The sequence below is a fragment of the Phycodurus eques genome, chromosome 10, assembly GCF_024500275.1.
Source record: "Phycodurus eques isolate BA_2022a chromosome 10, UOR_Pequ_1.1, whole genome shotgun sequence".
Lineage (NCBI taxonomy): Eukaryota > Metazoa > Chordata > Actinopteri > Syngnathiformes > Syngnathidae > Phycodurus > Phycodurus eques.
The window spans coordinates 10,126,175-10,145,844 of record NC_084534.1 but is presented as its reverse complement, the minus strand read 5'-3'; the positions used below and the strand labels follow the sequence as shown (position 1 = coordinate 10,145,844).

Here is a 19,670-nt window from a genome sequence, read left to right as displayed (position 1 = left end):
CTTTGATCTATGGAGATAAATACATTTGGACTCATTTTTGTTTCATTATCTGTTGGTGCTGCAGTGTGAGAGTCAAAGCTGTTATTAGATACATTACAGCTGTTCTGATGTTTCCGTAGTTCTAAGAGATAACCTGACAAACCCACAGACAGACTCGTGAAAGTTAATCATTGGTGGGATGTTGATAGAATCCGAGCTACAGATAGTGAGTGAGTCAGTAGACCTTCTGGAAGCACCGGATATACACCTGGGTGAGTAGCATAGAATGAAAAAAGATACAGGTAGGCCAGGCCACCACTTACTTTTTTGATTGTCATAGTAAAGTTGTAAATGGTAGTACAGACACAAGCACTAATTATGTAGAGAGGCGGGTTCCTGCAACTTTTGATTGTTGTTTAATTTGTCTCCTTTTTGTTTGCCTTAGTAAGTGTAGTGACAGTGTCCTTCTTTTATGTTTGTTTTTGATGCAATATTTGAACATCACATAATTATCTTAGTGGGCAATTGTAAAAAAAAATAATTATAACTGCTACTATTTCTACAAGTACTGCCACTTGTTTGTCTTGGCAACCATCCAAATAACAGTGTAGCCTATATTAGTTGAATAAAAATGTAATTAATTTAGGAGAAAATAATAAGCTGGAAGCAACGCCTGCAATACTTCTGGTTTAGCGTAATTTAAAATTACTGCATTATAAATCAAGCTATTTTATCTAGTAAAGGGGCACCACATCACTTTTTAGATGTACAAACCCAATTCCAATGAAGTTGGGACGTTGTGTTAAACATAAATAAAAACAGAATACAATTATTTGCAAATCATGTTCGACCTATATTTTAATTGAATACACTACAAAGACAAGACATTTAATGTTCAAACTGATTAACTTTATTGTTTTTAGTAATGTGTTATATGGTTTTATTGTGTAACTGGTCTGGGTGTGAGCATGTGTGTTTTATTGCAGAAAGGATAAAACTTAAATCAGATAAGGGTGTGGGAGTGTGATGCAGGAAAGCTCCCAGAAGGGTGCATGTGGAGGCCACAAGGAACGTCTGTTGGAGACGACAATGGCTGCGGGGGGTTGCTGTAAACTTTATGAGAAGCAAAAATGTGGAGACACAGACTGGAGCCAGCGGCAAATGGCCATCAGATTTGACATCAGACATTCAAGTTTGCAGAAATACAGTCACTAGTGGCGTTCATGTAAAGTTCTTCAAATATTAGATCACATTCGAGTCCAGTGAAGACTGGCATCAGTTAATCCGGGTTTGCATTGGTTTTCCGCCACCTGTGGGGGTCGCTCATGTATCGTCTATTGTCCCAGCCGAGATGTGCAGGTGTCACGGTGCACAGCAGGAAGGAGAAGTCTTTGTTGTTGAGGCTCCCCAGGCTGGCTGATGATGGAAGTTAATTAATTTAGCGTTGTCTTTCTTTAAGCTTTGATGCTCTGTGGGTTTGTAATTCACTTAGTGTCCGCATTCTAAACCAGGTGTCTGTGTCTCGCTTTGATGTTTCGACTTGTAATTCACTTTGCGTCTGTGTGCGAAGTTGAATCTGCTGTGCTCCGTGGTCGTCCACTTCGGCGGGCAGGAGCGTCAATAGTGATGCTGCTTGGTCTGGAGTTTTTTGGGGTCACAGGTCTATCGGGCAAGAGTGTGTCCATTACAATAGATTCTCTTGTCCACTGACAGCAGTTTGCTGTATCATATACTTTATCTAACAACTGCACTGAATCTACTGATATATACCACTGAGGCTTTGGCTTCTTATTTAGAGGAAATTAGAAAGAAAACATGAAGGGCCAGGCGAAACACATTTAGTTTTATTTTAATAGTATTCGAATTAAACTGTCAAGCATTTCAGAAAAGCATTCTCATCAAACAAAACATAACCGCTTTTTCATAACCTCTAGATGGCGGCATACATTTATAAAATGGGAAAGTTTTGTTTTTTTATTATCCCCTATACCTATGTATAATGCGCACCATTGATTTTTGAAATTTTTTTGGGGGGGTGCGCATTATACATGAGAAGTGACGGTAGCTTGTTCAGTACACTATAAATCTATATAAATATAGCATACCTATTGTGCCACTCATTTAACTCAGTTTGTTAAATACATTGTAAACCCTGGATAGACTCAACAACTGCGTCAAATTAGTGTTTTCATTCATTGTGGTGCTGATGAGTCACAAATCAAATGGGAGCTCTTTTGCCTTGTACAAGAAGTAGTACAAATTTAGCAAACAAAGGGAAGTATGCACTTATGTATAATGTAGCTGATTTGTCTCCTGGTGACACTTGTTTTAGCTTCACTTAGGATCAAGCAGAACTGACCAGGTTGTCACTCTGTTGCACACAACCCTCAGTCAGGGTTTCATGAAAACACTGCAACATAAATGTAACACAAGAGTTAAATAAGACACACAATCAACGAACTACGGGTAGCGAACACACATGATCAAGTTACGTTAATCCTCAGGATTAACATCTTTATTACAGCAACAAGTCAACATTTTATGGCACAATGCATACTGGGAACCACACAGCTTCACAATTCTGCTGCATGCCAAATACAGTCACTCTCTGTGTGACGTCATCAAAAATCCCATGATGCAGTGCAAACTATAGTTAATTACTGTTATTACTACTATTAATCACTTGAAAGTATTTCACTGTAAAGTATGTGGTAAACAACTGTAGAATTAACAGGAATGTCTAACAGTGTGCTTTGTCTCACTAAATTCAAAATCAAAGCTCATCCATCTCTCAAAACTGGCATAAACTAGATCTCTGGCGGACCTGTGCATTGGCGGGGGTGGGGCCAATGTCTGTATTGTTTGAGGTCAAACACATAATTACATTAAGATAAGCAATGAAAAAATACAATTTACTCAAACTTCACAAGTAATATTGGTAAATTAGTAATACAAAACCAGTTGGTTGGAGTAAAAACGATTGATTTGACTTAAAAGTACAATTCCACGAAGAAAGTACGTGTAAAAGTTGTTTAATCACAATCAACAAGTAATATTAACAAATGAGATTAATTTAAATTATATATACACGTCTCTGAGTTCAATATAAATCTGGGTTTATAGTGCAAGATGGCTTTTTAGAGGAATGAAGAAGAATCCCGCTAGCTACTAATAAATTAAAGTTTGTCCATGTTTCGATTGGATTTGTAAGACAAAATAGCTTGAAAAACAGAATTCCTAACAGTTTCAAATGCCCCAAAATAATGCTAATAGTATTTTAAATGATAAGCAGTCTACTTTTATCTCTTGGCCATTGTCAGCTAAGGCTCCAGATGAGGACAAGTGCTACAGAAAATGGATGGATGGACTTTTAATGTTCTTTAGTTACTTGGTGCGCACCCTCCCGTTTTCACACTGAGTTGTGTGTGTGTGTTTGTTTGTGTGAGCCTAAAGCTCAAAATATAAATGCATATTTATTTCATAATCTATATAAACACTTATATTATAGCATCTTATACAGTGGGTACGGAAAGTATTCAGACCCCCTTAAAATTTTCACTGTTTTCTATATTGCAGCCATTTGCTAAAATCATTTCAGTTCATTTTTTCCACATTAATGTACACACAGCAACCCATATTGACATAAAAAAAAGGAATTGAAGACATTTTTGCAGATTTATTAAAAAGAAAAACTGAAATATCACACAACCATAAGTATTCAGACCCTTTGCTCAGTATTTAGTAGAAGCACCCTTTTGAGCTAATACAGCCATGAGTCTGTTTAGGAATGATGCAACAAGTTTTTCACACCTGGATTTTGGGCTTTGACATTCCTCCTTGCAGATTCTCTCCAGTTCTGTCAGGTTGGATGATGAACGTTGGTGGGGAGCCATTTCTTTCCAGAGATGCTTAGTTGGGTTTAAGTCAGGGCTCTGGCTGGGCCATTCAAAAACAGTCACGGAGTTCTGAAGCCACTCCGTTATTTTAGCTGTGTGCTTATGGTCATTGTCTTTTTTTAAGCCGAACCTTAGGCCCAGTCTGACTTCCTGAGCACTTTGGAGAAGGTTATCATCCAGGATATCCCTGTACTTGGCCGCATTCATCTTTCCTTTGATTGCAACTAGTCGTCCTGTCCCTGCAGCTGAATAACACCCCCACAGGATGATGCTGCCACCACCATGCTTCACTGTTTGGACTGACCTTATATTGACAGAAAAAAAATAATTGTTGAAATCTTTGCAGATTTGTTAAAAAAGAAAAACTGAAACAGCCATAAGTATTCAGACCCTTTGCTCAGTATTTAGTAGAAGCAGCCTTTTGCGCTAATACAGCGATGAGTCTTTTGGGGAATGATGCAGTTTTTCCCACCTGGATTTGGAGATCCTCTGCCATTTCCCCTTGCAGATCCTCTCCAGTTCTGTCAGATTGGCTGGTTAACGTTGGTAGACAGCAATTTTCAGGTCTTTCCAGAGATGCTCAATTGGGTTTAAGTCAGGGCTCTGGCTGGGCCATTCAAGTTGTTCTGAAGCCAGTCCTTTGTTATTTTAGCTGTGTGCTGAGAGTCATTGTCTTGTTTGAAGGTGAACCTTCGGCCCAGTCTGACTTCCTGAGCACTTTGGAGAAGGTTGTCATCCAGGATATCCCTGTACTTGGCCGCATTCATCTTTCCTTTGATTGCAACTAGTCGTCCTGTCCCTGCAGCTGAATAACACCCCCACAGGATGATGCTGCCACCACCATGCTTCACTGTTTGGACTGTATTGGACAGGTGATGAGCAGTGCCTGGTTTTCTTCACACATGCCACTTAGAATTAAGGCCAACAATTTCTATCTTGGTCTCATTAGACCAGAAAATCTTATTTCTCCCCATCTTTTGAGTCCTTCAGATTTTTAATTTTTAAAAAAAAATTGTTTTTTAGCAAACTCCATGCGGGCTTTCATGTGTCTTGCACTGAGGAGAGGCTTCCGCCGGGCGTCTCTGCCATAAATCCCCGACTGGTGGAGGGCTGGAGTGATGGTTGACTTTCTAGAACTTTCTCCCATCTCCCGACTGCATCTCTGGAGCTCAGCCACAGTGATCTTTGGGTTCTTCTTTACCTCTCTCACCAAGGCTCTTCTTCCCCGATTGCTAGGTTTGGGCGGACGGCCAGCTCTAAAAGGGTTTCTGATCGTCCCCAACGTCTTCCATTTCAGGATTATGGAGGCCACTTAGCAACCTTAAGTGCAGCAGAATTTTTTTTGTAACCTTGCCCAGATCTGTGCCTTGCCACAATTCGGTCTCTGGGCTCTTCAGGCAGTTCTTTTGACCTCATGATTCTCATTTGCTCTGACATGCACTGTGAGCTGTAAGGTCTTATATAGACAGGGGTGTGGCTTTCCTAATCAAGTCCAATCAGTATAATCAAACACAACCGGACTCCAATGAATGTGTAGAACCATTTTAAGGATGATCATAAGAAATGGACAGCACCCGCGTTAAATATGAGTGTCACAGCAAAGGGTCTGAATACTTATGGCTGTGTGATATTTCAGTTTTTCTTTTTTAATAAATCAGGAAACATTTCAACGATTACGTTTTTTTTCTGTTAATATGGGGTGCTGTGTGTACATTAATGACGAAAAAATGAACTTAAATGGTTTTAACAAATAGCTGCAATATAACAAAGAGTGAAAACTTTAAGGGGGTCTGAAAACTTTCCGTACCCACTGTAATATGATACCCCAGTTTTAATGGAAGTTGTATTGTTGAGAATATGGCTAAAAATCTTTAGTGCTTATTTATCCAAGGTTACTCACCCAATAACAAAGCTCTTACCAGTTGTAAAGTTAATTTGTCATTATTGCCTCTGTCTCAAGATTAAATCCCAAACTTGTGACTGGTGCTGTAATGTGGCAAAGTCATTTCCTTTTGAAACAGATTTTCTTTAGAATTTTCACACTTCCTCATATTGGTTGTGAAATGTGCGTTTTCTGCTTATGTGTTCTAGATAAACTGAAGGTATGACAAATTTATATAGATTATGTCCATGTCTTTCACATCAAGGGATTCCTGAATCCCTAAAATGGATAAACCGCAGATGTCTGACCCAGCTGAACAGAGTGGCTCTGACAAAACCCCTGCAAAGGTTAGTGTATGGAATAGCAACAAAGCTATGTTGAGCTATGTTTATCGACAGTATTTCAGCTATGCATGTTTAGGCAGTAAAAGGTGCAAATGTTTCAGTGGATATACTGCAGATTAGTACAGAAAATGAGCAGGACAGCAACAAAAGTAAAGCAGGCCCATTAGATACATAGTCACATGCTTTCAAAATATAATAATATACAAACACTTATCTGCGATATAGCTTAAGTCATACGTTGACAGCATTTTAAATGTGGTGAACATTATGCGTGCACATTCATGTTGGACAAAAACAAATGTCTTATAATGACTGAATGAAGTACTGTATTAACTGAGCAAAAAATGATAGCTGAACGGGATCGATCTATTGTACACTGTAATTATGTATACTGATAGGAAAATGATTTTCTAACAGCATGTATTAAATCACCTAATTTACAAAATCATAATTTATCTTATTATTTTGTTTGCTCATTACCCCCCTCCAGCTTGATGCTTTGATTTATAATCAAATTCACATTTTCTCCCCCTAATATAATTATGGTTGATCCTTGTTGCTGTATTTTAACAGTGAAGATACATCGCTTCTGAAATATACTTTCATTGAACATTTCAGCAAACAAAATAATTGTAAGGCACATGTGAAACTATTCTTCCTTCATCAAAAAGTGTTTGTTTTTGTACAGCGTCGTAGAACAGATGTGCTTAGACTATATTCCTTGCCTGGATTATACATTATACGAGCTGTACATTACAAATGTAGTTCATCATAATATTAATCAAATTGGATATTTTAACATGGTGCAATTTACATTCATCCCTTTCACTGATGCCATGCTTGAAAATTACAGCGAATAATCAGATGTGTATTCAGTCAACCGTGCGAAACAAATAAGGGAAGAAGGTGGAATCATTCGACCTAACCTTTACCATGCACATTTGCTTAGAATAGAAATTGTAATTAATTTATTCATTTACGCAGTAGTTTGCTATATTACGGTATAGTATATACTGTGTATACTGTAACATGAACAAGCCACGCTATTGAACCATCCAACTTCATCAGCCCACAATAGGTACATTTCAAATGTTTTAGACAATATTTGTGAAAATAAAATACAGTACTATATAAATAATAAATGAATAAAAACATGATTTTCCAAGATAGTCGCAGATTATTCTTTTAATAATATTACATTGCCTAAATGTCAGCTTTCCCGACAAAATGTGTCATTATCTATAGCACAGTGCCATGAATTTTAAGTACATTTCATACAGTTCATTAACTCCCAATGGCCAAAGTCATTCAAATTATACTCTGGACTTGTTTGCACACATCTGCATACTCCATCTTAGCTCATGTAAAGAGCAGTATGTTGTGTATGGTTTACCTCCTCCATGTATTGCATTCAACTCCAATTCCATTGAAGTTGGGACGTTGTGTTAAACATAAATAAAAACAGAATACAATGATTTGTATTGCTTCTTACAGTAGCAATTCAATCTACCATATGTTGTAGCAGTTAATGTTAAATGACCCAGATTGCTGACGTAGTACATTTATTAGTATTATTTATCTAGGTAAGGTAACTAAGAACATAATCTCTGTTGCTATGCTGACCTGGCTGCACACAGCAGCGTAAAACAAAAGTACATACAGTACACAGTACATAATGGAAGTTCTTGTTTTTGAATTAACCTTGACTTTGATCAACAACAGTTTGATTTTCCTTGCAAAACCTCTAACCTGAGTTTTTATGACGAATGGCACTTTTGTGTGCTCCCTCAATAGCAGCGGGTGACATCCTGTCTGCTGTGTGCAGCCTTCTTTGGTGCCTTTGGCTCGTCTTTCCTTTACGGCTACAACCTGTCTGTCGTCAATGCTCCAGCATTGGTAAGCTAAACTGCTCTCGAGTATGCAAGCATCATCATTCCGCTCTTGTTTTCCTACCTCATTTCATATAGTCATGAGTGGAACGCAGTAAACATGACTAGATACAATGTTACAGAAAAAGCCTGCCATATCAATTGTCTTCACTTTTACTAACGATAGGATTAAGCGCAAACTCTTTTTTTTTTTTTTTTCCCCAGTTGCTACTCAACCCATATTTGTGTCAGTCTATCACTAACCTACGCTAATGCAGCAGTTACGTCATAATTACAGTAAATATTTGTTTGAAAACCACTATGGCACAGATATAAAACAATCAAATTGATTTTGGTTGGTTTTGGATGACCAGTAGGTTGGATTTACATTTCTGGTCTGTGCCCGATTTCAATTTAATGCCTAGAGTGGATAAGATTTTTTATCGTACATTTACATATAATTTCAAGCGACACATTTATTGAAACAAGCTGAAAGTGCACAGGCTCAAATTTAGCTAAACAACTACCCACGTTTGTCAATTTTATTACAATTTTTTTGGGTGCACATAATTTCAACTACATTTGGGAAAGTATTCACATTTATTGATTATCTTGTTGCAAATCTTGTTTCAAATCATATGAACAATCTCAAACATCATAACAAAAATGAGTGCAATTTCAACAATATTAAGAATCAATGTTTTCATTTACAGTTGCACCTTCTAGATCACAGTAGATCTATAAACTGTACGTACCTCTTGTAAAACAACGTTTTTAGAAATAATTTTAAATTTACATAAATTTCCACATCCATCTGGAAAATTTGAAAGGCTCAACTGACCCATCACACCATATAAAGTAAAGTGTGTACAAAATAAATGTATTCGCTATGTGTAAGGGCATACATATATCCACAGTAAGTGCAAAATAGAAACTTAAATTAGCTGCTGATTTAATACTCACCCAGTAGCTTGCCATAAAAAGCTGTAAACAAACAATGAATCCATCCTTCCATCCATCCATTTTCTGAGCCGCTTGTCCTCACTAGGGTCGCAGACATGCTGGAGCCTATCCCAGCTATCGTCGGGCAGGAGGCGGGGTACACTCTGAACTGGTTGCCAGCCAATCCCAGGGCACATACAAACAAACAACCATTCGCACTCACATTCACACCCTACAGTCAATTTAGAGTTGTCAATTAACCTACCATGCATGTTTTTGGGATGTGGGAGGAAACCGGAGTGCCCGGAGAAAACCCACGCAGGCATGGGGAGAACATGCAAACTCCACACAGGCGGGACCGGGGATTGAACCCCGCTCCTCAGAACTGTGAGGCAGACGCTCTAACCAGTCGTCCACCGTGCCACCCAATGAATCCTCTCCAACTATTAGCATGCATTCAATTTGCTTATTTAGCTTTTTAGCCTACATGGAACTAAGAAGAACTGAATTTTGCCTTTTTCCTGTCAGGGGGTCGCTGCAACAGCGAGTCACTCACATGTTTTGTTTGTCTGACGTAACACAACCGTTTTTATCCGGGCTTTAATAAACCCATGTCCCAATTAACGTCACAAGCACGTTTTTAACTGCACATGTGCACATTTAAATTTACTTAAAAAACAATACATGATACGATTGCATCACACACAGTCTAACTCTCTTACTGTATATGGATTGGAGGCATGCCTTGCCACACTAATCTTTTTTCTCTCTCGCAGCTTTGTGCATGTCACTTCACACAACTCACAGCACTTCCAAAAAGAGATGCTTAAATTTTTTTTTAAAAACACTACAGCACATACCATATGCTCACCAGGCAGATTACAAAAACAGGAGCAGGGCGGCAGCGGATACAAAAAGTATAGACATCGCTGTTCAAATGCCAGGTTTTTGTGTTGTAAAAGAATTTTGACCAAGATAAATAATTTTAAAACCTTTTCCACCCTTAATGTGCCCTAGAATATGTACAACTCAAGTGATTTATTTTTGTATCTTTTTGAAAGGGGAGGTGAAAATAAACTTCAATGTGATTGAAGTGGACTTCACATTTAACTTGCTGCCTTCTTGGCCAGGTCACCATTGCAAAAGAGATGTTCTGTTTTAACTGGTCTTATACCTGGTTAAAGAAAGTTTAAATAGAAATAAATCTGGTTGCGACGGCACGGTGGACGACTGGTTAGCACATCTGCCTCACAGCTTCTAAGGACCCGGGTTCAAATCCGGCCTCGCCTGTGTGGAGTTTGCATGTTCTCCCTGTGCCTTTGTGAGTTTTCTCCGGGTACTCCGGTTTCCTCCCACATCCCAAAAACATGCGTGGTAGGTTAATTAAAGACTCTAAATTGCCCGTAGGTGTGAATGTGAGTGCGAATGGTTGTTTGTCTATATGTGCCCTGCGATTGGCTGGCAACCAGTTCAGGGTATACCCCGCCTCTCGCCCAGAGTCAGCTGGGATAGGCTCCAGCATACCTGCAACTCTAGTGAGGGTAAGTGGCACAGAAATTGGCTGGATGGAAATCTGGTTGCACAAGGATGCACTCCCTTCTTATAACTAACATGTGACAGATCACATTCAAACTCATGTTCAATGGGAGTCCACACACACCTGCCGCCATTTCAATTTTTAAGTGGAAAAAAACCCAGCAAATGCATAGAGGCTTACAGAAACATTACTGTTTGCTGACCAGACTTATTGATCAAGTGTGTGCGTGTGTGTGTGTGTGTGTGAGTGAGTGAGAGAGAGAGAGAGAGAGAGAGAGAGAGGGACTGTGTGTGTGTGTTTGTGTGTGTGTGTGTGTGTGTGTGTGTGTGTGAGAGAGAGAGAGAGCGAGAGAACAGAATTTACCGCAGAAGATACATGTTTACATAAAATAGGGCTAATGTTCTTCTTGCGCTTGCTCTCGTACAGTGCAGACGCTTTTTTACTCGCTCTGCTTGCTTCGCCTTTGTTTGCATTCTTTCTTGCTGATAAGCTTGTTTTTCTTCAAAGAGAAATTAGAAGTAGCGGCTCCTGTATATTTTAAAATCTGTGGGACTGTACCTTTTTTTTGTAGATACAGTCAGTTGTTGTTATATTCCAATATTTTCTGATACCCTCTCACCATTACGTGAGCGTGGCCTGCTAATTAGCACAAGCCTGCTATTAGCAACAAGACCAGCAATCCCTTTTCCACTGAGGACTATCACGGACTGCTGCAGAGGATGTCAATCCTGGAAACGAAAATCCACCGTCTTGAAGTGTATGTGGATGTAAATGGACAGCCGGGGAAGGAAACCACTCTACCGATGTCTCACAATAGTGAGCAGAAGTGTGCTAACAGACAGCCACTTATCTCAACAAAGAGGACGGATGTGGACTGCGATAACTGTCATGGACCATATAGCAGTTCTCCCTGGAATTTACTGGGAGCAAAGCCCAAAGATATGGGACAACATCTAAAATGGAGGACACAACAGCAGCAGATTACCGAGGAATCTGGCGGGCCTGCGTTGCGGGCTGCTTCAACGACGAGTGAGCGGCCGTGGACGGTCGCTACAGCGAAGGGCAAGAAAAAAGGGTGTGAGTCAATGCAAAACATTGACATCAGACTTACAAATAGATTTGACCCACTTTTAAATCAATGTTGATTAATGACATCATTACAACCTATGATCTGGACTTTTTGTTACTAAATGAAATGTGGTTAACAGAAAGTAGCTGTAATACCATTTTATGAGGCAACACCAGAAAATTTTAATTTTATGAACAAGTGTCGAAGAGGGAAAAAAGGCGGTGGTATTGCTGTTATTTTAAGTCATTATTTCAGTGTAAAGAAATTATACTGGGTGATTTTAGCTCTTTTGAATATCGCTGTTTTTTAGTTAAATGTGACCCAAAGGTTATTGTTTTTATAATTTATAGGCCTCCAAGATACAACAGAAAATTTATGGAGGACTTCTCAGAACTGCTGTCAGTTATTTGTACTGACTACAACCCCAATTTCAACGAAGTTGGGACGTTGTGTTAAACATAAATAAAAACAGAATACAATGATTTGCAAATCATGTTCAACCTATATTTAATTGAATACACTACAAAGACAAGATATTTAATGTTCAAACAGATCAACTTTATTGTTTTTAGCAAATAATCATTAACTTAGAGTTTTGTGGCTGCAACACATTCCAAACAAGCTGGGACAGGTGGTAAAAAAGACTAAGAAAGTTGAGGAATGCTCATCAAATGCTCATCCCACAGGTGAACAGGCTAATTAGGAACAGGTGGGTGCCATGATTGCTTTGCTTGTGTGACAAGCAAAGATGGGACGAGATTCACCTCTTTGTGAACAAGTACGTGAGAAAATAGTCAAACAGTTTAAGGACAATGTTCCTCAACATACAATTGCAAGGAATTTAGAGATTTCGTCATCTACGGTCCATAATATCGTCAAAGGGTTCAGAGAATCTGGAGAAATCACTGCATGTAAGCGGCAAGGCCGAAAATCAACATTGAACGCCGGTGACCTTCGATCCCTCAGGCGGCACTGCATCAAAAACCGACGACAATGTGTAAGGGATATTGCCACATGGGCTCAGGAACACTTCAGAAAACCAATGTCAGTAAATACAGTTCGGCGCTACATCCGTAAGTGCAACTCGAAACTCTACTATGCAAAGCAAAAGCCATTTATCAACAACACCCGGAAAGGCCGCCGGCTTCTCTGGGCCCGAGCTCATTTAAGATGGACTGATGCAAAGTGGAAAAGTGATCTGTGGTCCGACGAGTCCACATTTCAAATTGTTTTCTGCCTGCAGTCCAGACCTGTCTCCCATTGAAAATGTGTGGCACATTATGAAGCGTAAAATAAAAAACTTTGACAATAACGTGGGAAAATGTTTTAAAAAACTCTCTGCTATATATAAGAGTCCAACCCACACTCAAGTTCACAACTTAGACCTGGTCATCTCTAAGGATGTTGAAATTCTGTCTATTGACATGAAGGATATGGCTATTTCTGACCATTTTTGTGTATTATTTACTTTACAGATTCTTCCAAAGTTTCAGACAACATCTATGTCTATTAAGAAAAGGTATATAAATGAGAGCACCGCCACTAAGTTTATGGAGACCGTTGCTGTGCCACAAACTGTGAATGCTGAGACAGTTGATGAACTTTTGGATAATTTCATCTGTAAAATCTCAAATGTCATGGATGCTGTCGCTCCTATTAAAACCCAGACAATCTTGAGGTGACCTAGAACACCGTGGAGGAGCACAATGATGGTAAAGACGTCTAAATCAAAGTGTAGGAAAGCAAAACGTAAGTGGAGAAAAACTAAACTCCCAATTGACTATGACCTCTACAGAAAAATTCTTTGTAATTTTAACCAAGCGTTAGTCAGGGCTAGACAGCAAAACCTTTCTGAAATCATCAGTAATAACTTCAACAATACTCGCACTCTGTTTGCTGTGGTTGACAAGCTCACAACCCCCCGAATCAGAACTCCAGAACTCCTAACAGCAGATAAATGCAATGAATTTTCTTATTTTAGTGAAAAAATACCATCCATCAGGTTAAATATTAGCACAAATCAGCAAAATGATACTACATCTGAAGCCACCCAGGAAAAACTCTGTTACCACGTCAGAATTTGATACAATTGACCTAAAAACTGTAGGGAGAACGGTTCAGCAGCTGAAATCTTCAATGAGCTGTCTTGACTCAATACCATTTGACTTTTTCAAAGCTATTGCGAAGTCTGTGCTAGCTGATTTGCAGCAAATAATCAATTGCTCACTTCAGTCAGGCGACTTTCCTAAAGCTCTTAAAGAAGCTGCCAGTAAGCCGCTGCTAAAAATTAGAGCGCTGGATGCTTCCATGTTAGCAAGCTATAGACCCATCTCAAATCTCACTTTCATAGCCAAGATTGTTGAGAAAGTTATTTTTAATCAACTCAGCAATTTCTTGAACTTAAATAGACTTTTTTGGGCAAATTTCAATCAGGGTTCCGAACTCATCACAGTACAGAATCTGCTCTTATCAAAGTACTAAATGATATCAGGTTGAATACTGACTCTGGAAAGGTATCAATTCTGTTGGACCTCAGTGTGGCTTTTGATACAGTAGATCATAATATACTGCTGAACAGGTTGGAAACGTGGGTAGGACTAAATGGAACAGTCCTTAAATGGTTCAGGTCCGATCTGGAGGAAAGGAGTTATTTTGTAACCATTGGAAGTGCTAAATCTCATCGAATGGCAATGACCTATGGGGTCCCTCAAGGGTCAGTTCTTGGACCCCTCCTGTTCAGCCTGTATAAGCTACCCTTGGGTCAAATTCTTCAGAACTTTAATTTTGACTATCATAGCTATGCAGATGACACAGAGTTATATCTAGCAGTGTCTCCAGATGACTACAGTTCAATTGAGGTGTTGTGTCACTGTCTAAAACAGATAAATATCTGGATGAGACAAATTTTTCTTCAATTAAACCACAACAAAACTGAGATAATTGTTTTTGGCAATAAAGAAAAGAGAATTGCTGTTGGTAAATACCTGGAGTCACTCTCTTTAAAAACCTAAGACTAAGTCCAAAACCTTGGTGTTCTGATAGATTCCGACTTGACCTTCAACAGTCATATCAAATCAATTACTAAAACAGCCTTCTATCATCTGGAGAACATATCCAGAGTCAAGGTTTGCATGTGGCAAGCAGACCAGGAGAAGCTCATCCATGCTTTTATCTCAAGTAGACTTGACTATTGTAATGGTCTTCTGACTGGACTCCCTAAAAAGAGCATTAAACTGCTGCAGCACATTCAGAATGCTCCGGCTCGGGTTCTGACCAGAACAAAGAGGTCAGAGCGTATTACTCCAATTCTAAAGTCTTTACACTGGCTTCCAGTCAGCTTTATAATAGATTTTAAAGTTCTGCTACTGGTCTATAAATCACTAAACGGTTTAAGTCCTCAATACATGAATGAAATGCTAATGGAAGATAAACCCAGTAGGGCTCTGAAATCGACAAACTCAGGTCAAATAGTGGTCCAAAGCAAACATGGTGAAGCAGAATTTAGCTATTATGCTGCACACAAATGGAATAAGTTGCCAACAGAAGTGACGTCAGCCCAAGTGTGAATGTTTTTAAGTCCAGGTTAAAAACTCTTCTTTTTTCCCATGCTTTTTAGAGCATTTCGACTTTTAAATGATATTTCTTGCAGGGTATGCTGTTTTAATTGTATTTTTGGTTTTGTATTTTTTATTTTTCTCTTTGTTTTAAATGTTAATAAGCTGTTTTTTTCTTTGTTTTTAAATACTTTTAATCATGTAAAGCACATTCAGTTACCTTGTGTATGAAATGCACTATATAAATAAATTTGCTTTGCTTTGCTTTGCTAATGTTGCCATATGCATTGTAGCATCACCGGTTGAAAAGATGGGCTCTCAGACTGATGGTTCACAACCTTTATTGAATAGCCTTGTATGTGAACACTCTGTAAGAGCTACAAGAATAAACAAACAAATACAATGACCAACTCTTAACAGTATGTTTTACCTGATATGTATCTATGATAAACCTTATATGAATTACTATTGCCATGGATTTTTACCCTTTACCCATGACAATCTTTACTTTTAGTACTATTACTAAGTATTTATTATGTATATTTATTAACCCTTTTAACATTGCTTTTTACATTTTATATGAATCATGAAATGAAATAAAATGCACATATTGCAGTTGTCTTTGACCTTATATTAGCATGGAGCCTTGCAAATTTTACGTTGCTAAAAGCACGCTAGCACCCTCGAGTGTGTGAAAACCGTTCGACTGCAACACTTAGCAGCATATTATGAATGTAATGAAACACAACAAAAGTTACACGTACATTAAAAAAACTAATACCAACCTTTTCCCCTCATCAACCAGGTGCTAAGGGACCACAATAATCCGAGAATTACACATTAAAATGAACTCAATTTCCATTTTAACCATGGAGGACACTTTTCTCTGCAGATTGGCGTTTGCGCTGCTGTATACTTTGCAACAATAGGTACCGATTAACGACAACTTGTTGAAAACATTTCACAATAAAGGCTTTTGCAATATTATTGCTATGACAGAATGTCAAAACCTATTCACCGATTTTACAATAAAACAAAAATAAGTAATTTACATGCACAGCCAAAACAACAGCAAAAACATCTGCAACTTACCACAAGGTGTTTTCTCAAGTTAGAAGTGGACTGAAATATCCAACTTCGGGCAGTGACAGAACTACGCTGCATGTATTGTTTTTCGTCTTCTGTAATGGAAACACGAGTCGGCACGGCTGTCACGACTCACCTTTATTGCCCCGAGAGGCCAATAAAAGGACATGCGAATTTCTTGTTGTTTGATATGTGAACTAGAGTCAAACATCACTGTGGTAATCACGGTGGATTAGAGCAACGGCTCCCAATACAGAAGTCGAAAACGAAAGTCTAAAAATAGATCACGCACTCAATTATTGATAAATGAACCTAGCGAGCGGGATGTCGACTATTGTAACAGAGTAAAAGTACAGTTTCTTCTTAACATAAATACTCGAGTAAAATTTAAAAGTATGCTTCATTAAAACTTCTCTGACAAGTAAAATTTATCCAATTTTTCCGTTGCAGTACATTAAAGCTTTTTACAATCGGACATGGATGGAGAGATACAACGAGTCTGTCAGAGCAGAGACTATTACGCTCCTCTGGTCCATCACGGTCTCCATATTTTCCATTGGGGGCCTTTTCGGAGCGCTAGCTGTCTCCTGGCTCCTAAAAATACTGGGAAGGTGAGATGATTCCAGTACGTTGATGATACACTTTTTCATCTGTGTTGTGTTACTGAACAGCCTCCAATTCTCCACTCGGTCATAACCAGCGGCCAGCACAGGAGTTCTTTTGGCAGATTTTGCAGATATGATTAAATGGATAAAAGTAGTAAGGACTAAAACAAGACTGAAAGGACTGTAAAATAATTGTTCAAAATCTCTTGATGCTGAAGAGACAGCATAAAGGGTATAGGCTTATACCTGATTGATTAATGCATTGGCTACAAGATGTATCTATTCATTGGGTACAACACTTTTTTTGTAAAGAGGAGGAAAAGTGCAGCTTTGTTCATTTTATTCTTGCAAGAAGTTCAGTCACTCATACATTGTAATGCAGTCTGTATGACACTTAGTGAGTGATACATATTGTACTGTATACACATTGTTCTTGTAGTAGAAGGAGGAGGAAGGAGATTAGACACTCATGAGATAACATTCTACTGTACATGCAGACCATCTAAGGGCATGCAACCAGTACTGACCAGCTCTACTTCAAGGACAATTGTGAAAGGACAAATATCAAACTTTCCCAAACTGTGCACAGATTGCTCGATTAAACGTGCATAATGAATAGACTGTGAAAAAGTACCTACTCACACTAAAAGTCTTCTTTTGACAATATGGATAAATTATGACTATACACTGTTACTGTTATTTTCTTCTATTTCCTGGTTCTCATCTTAATCTTTTCTTTCAATTCCTGTATTCCAATTTCTGTACCTGATTACTTACCTTTTCTTTAAGTGTCTTGAAATCACCGTTTGCTTTTGTAAATGTTGAAGATAAAAGCCAGCATCAAGTCATACTCATCATTACAGGGAACAGGCAGAGGTAATATGGGTGCATTGGACGATTCACCAGCACAACTACAGTACTCTGTAAATAATTTGCTCGTCCTGAGAAGTGCTAGCAGTAATTGAATTTGATTCTTACATGCATCAACTTGCTTCCACTTCAAGCATGGAGGGTTATCATATGGATAGTGGAGTTTTTCAGTTTCAGGTCAGGCTCATCTATTGTCATGTATCAATGCCAAATTGTACTGTACAATATGTCCTAACCCCTTTCAAGGACAAACTCCTCCTTGGACAAAATATCCCCATTTCTTTGACATAATATATGTTCAAAAGAATCAATTATCCACACTCCACAGGCGACAAGGATGTCACTCGGAAAGCAGGGGAAGACATCTTGTGAGGGTCATTTCAGAAACTCAAGATCCCTTACTATTCCCCTTGGATATCTCATCTTAAAACCTGTGATCCATACTGCTTGCATGTAGAATTTGAAATGTATTATTCATTTTTTCCCCCTCCTCATTATCAGTTAGAAACCAGTGAATCAGCTCGTTTCCCCCCCAAAATTGTCTCAAAAAGGCTAAAATTCACAGGTCAGGGAATGGAGTTGAATGTCAAATAGCAGATGAAGACTATGTAATCAAATACTGACTGATTAATTGAAAATTCCTGAGTGCTCATTCCTTTTCATATAGTCCTGAATTATTCAAGACAGAATCATTTATCATGATAGAGATCTTAAAGGAATAATCGAAATGTTTACTGAAGGGATGTTCAAATGGGAAAACCCCTGCTGGGTCAATCCAAAATTTGTATTTAGATCCAATTAAACTTACGAAACCAATTCAATTCTTTGACAAAGAAATACAGTATTGTGCAGCTTGAAAGAAAACATGAATGCCACCAGGGGGCGTTGGCTGTGCTTTATAGAAAGGAATGGCTGACAAGTGTTTCTTCAGTGCCATTTCATCATACCTTCTGACTCATAGAGAGTTTGTAGAATATTTTTCAATACAAAGTTAACCATAAAACTGTTAGTCAATGAGGACTATTTTTCTTTCTATAGATTCATTCTTGTAGTCTTCATTTCAAAACTTCTCCTCTTGATACTCCTCACTGAATCATGCCGTTGATCCTTGGCATTCTTATAGTGGCGCTTATTAGTTATTAAGTTATTTGACTCTTTTACATATATTCTACATCGACAGTATGTCAAGTTTAAGCGCTCCAAAGACCCCCTTTCCCCTAACCAGTATCTCTTTTCAACCAGAAAGGGAACCTTGTTGCTGAATAACATCTTTGCTGTGATAGCTGCATTGCTGCTGACCTTTGGCGAGAGTGCACGGTCCTTTGAGATGTTCATTATTGGCCGGTTTATAGTGGGGGTGGACTCTGGTAAGTGCAGTGTTTTATGGCACAGTCCAGACAGATGAAATTTCGCATCACAGGGTTGGCGGTGGTGGCGGTGGTTTTTTGTGTTTATTTTATTGTGCCACCTTCATGAGTTAACATATAATCAATTGGAATTTGGGGCTTTCAGACTACAGCACTGTAGCTTTTGATACAGACAACTATGTGCATTTTGAGTTTTGCGCTTCTGTACATGTGCACCTTCAAAATTATGTGATTTTTGATTCGTTTTAAGAGTGTGACAGTGCATGAACATATAAAGTTATGGTTCTCCAACAGACATGAAATCATGCCTGGGAAAAATGTAAATGTTATGTCAACTCAGTGCGACAGATGGTCTCATCAAGGATGAAATTTGAAATTACCTGAGTGTGTTTGTGTTAGATGAGTGTGTAATGCCTGTGAAATTAGCACTTACTCCCAAACATCAAGTTTGCTACCTTTGTTAGATGTTTGAAAGAGGTGAGGGGATTAAAACACGGTCATGAAAATCAATTTCACCAATTAAGACTGCTTTGAGACATACTTATGGAGTGATAATGATCACAAGTGGTCAGAAGCTTACATGTCATCACAATTCTGTTATAATAACTGCATTTGTTTCTTGTTTCCTGGGGTAAAATAATTAACACATCTGAAGAAGAAAAAACAAAAAC

At 38.5% G+C, this 19,670-nt stretch overlaps 1 protein-coding gene across 1 annotated transcript in view; it reads left to right on the top strand.

Annotated features, from left to right (window-relative positions):
• Positions 1-5,939: 5,939 nt before the first annotated feature.
• Positions 5,940-19,670, top strand: part of slc2a9l2 (solute carrier family 2 member 9, like 2) — a 73,118-nt gene continuing 59,387 nt past the window's right edge. The window contains exons 1-4 of the mRNA XM_061687425.1: positions 5,940-6,104; positions 7,896-7,997; positions 16,608-16,768; positions 18,875-18,999. Coding sequence (XP_061543409.1) covers positions 6,042-6,104; positions 7,896-7,997; positions 16,608-16,768; positions 18,875-18,999 — 451 coding nt within the window. The 5' untranslated portion in view covers positions 5,940-6,041. The remainder of the gene's footprint in view (positions 6,105-7,895; positions 7,998-16,607; positions 16,769-18,874; positions 19,000-19,670) is intronic.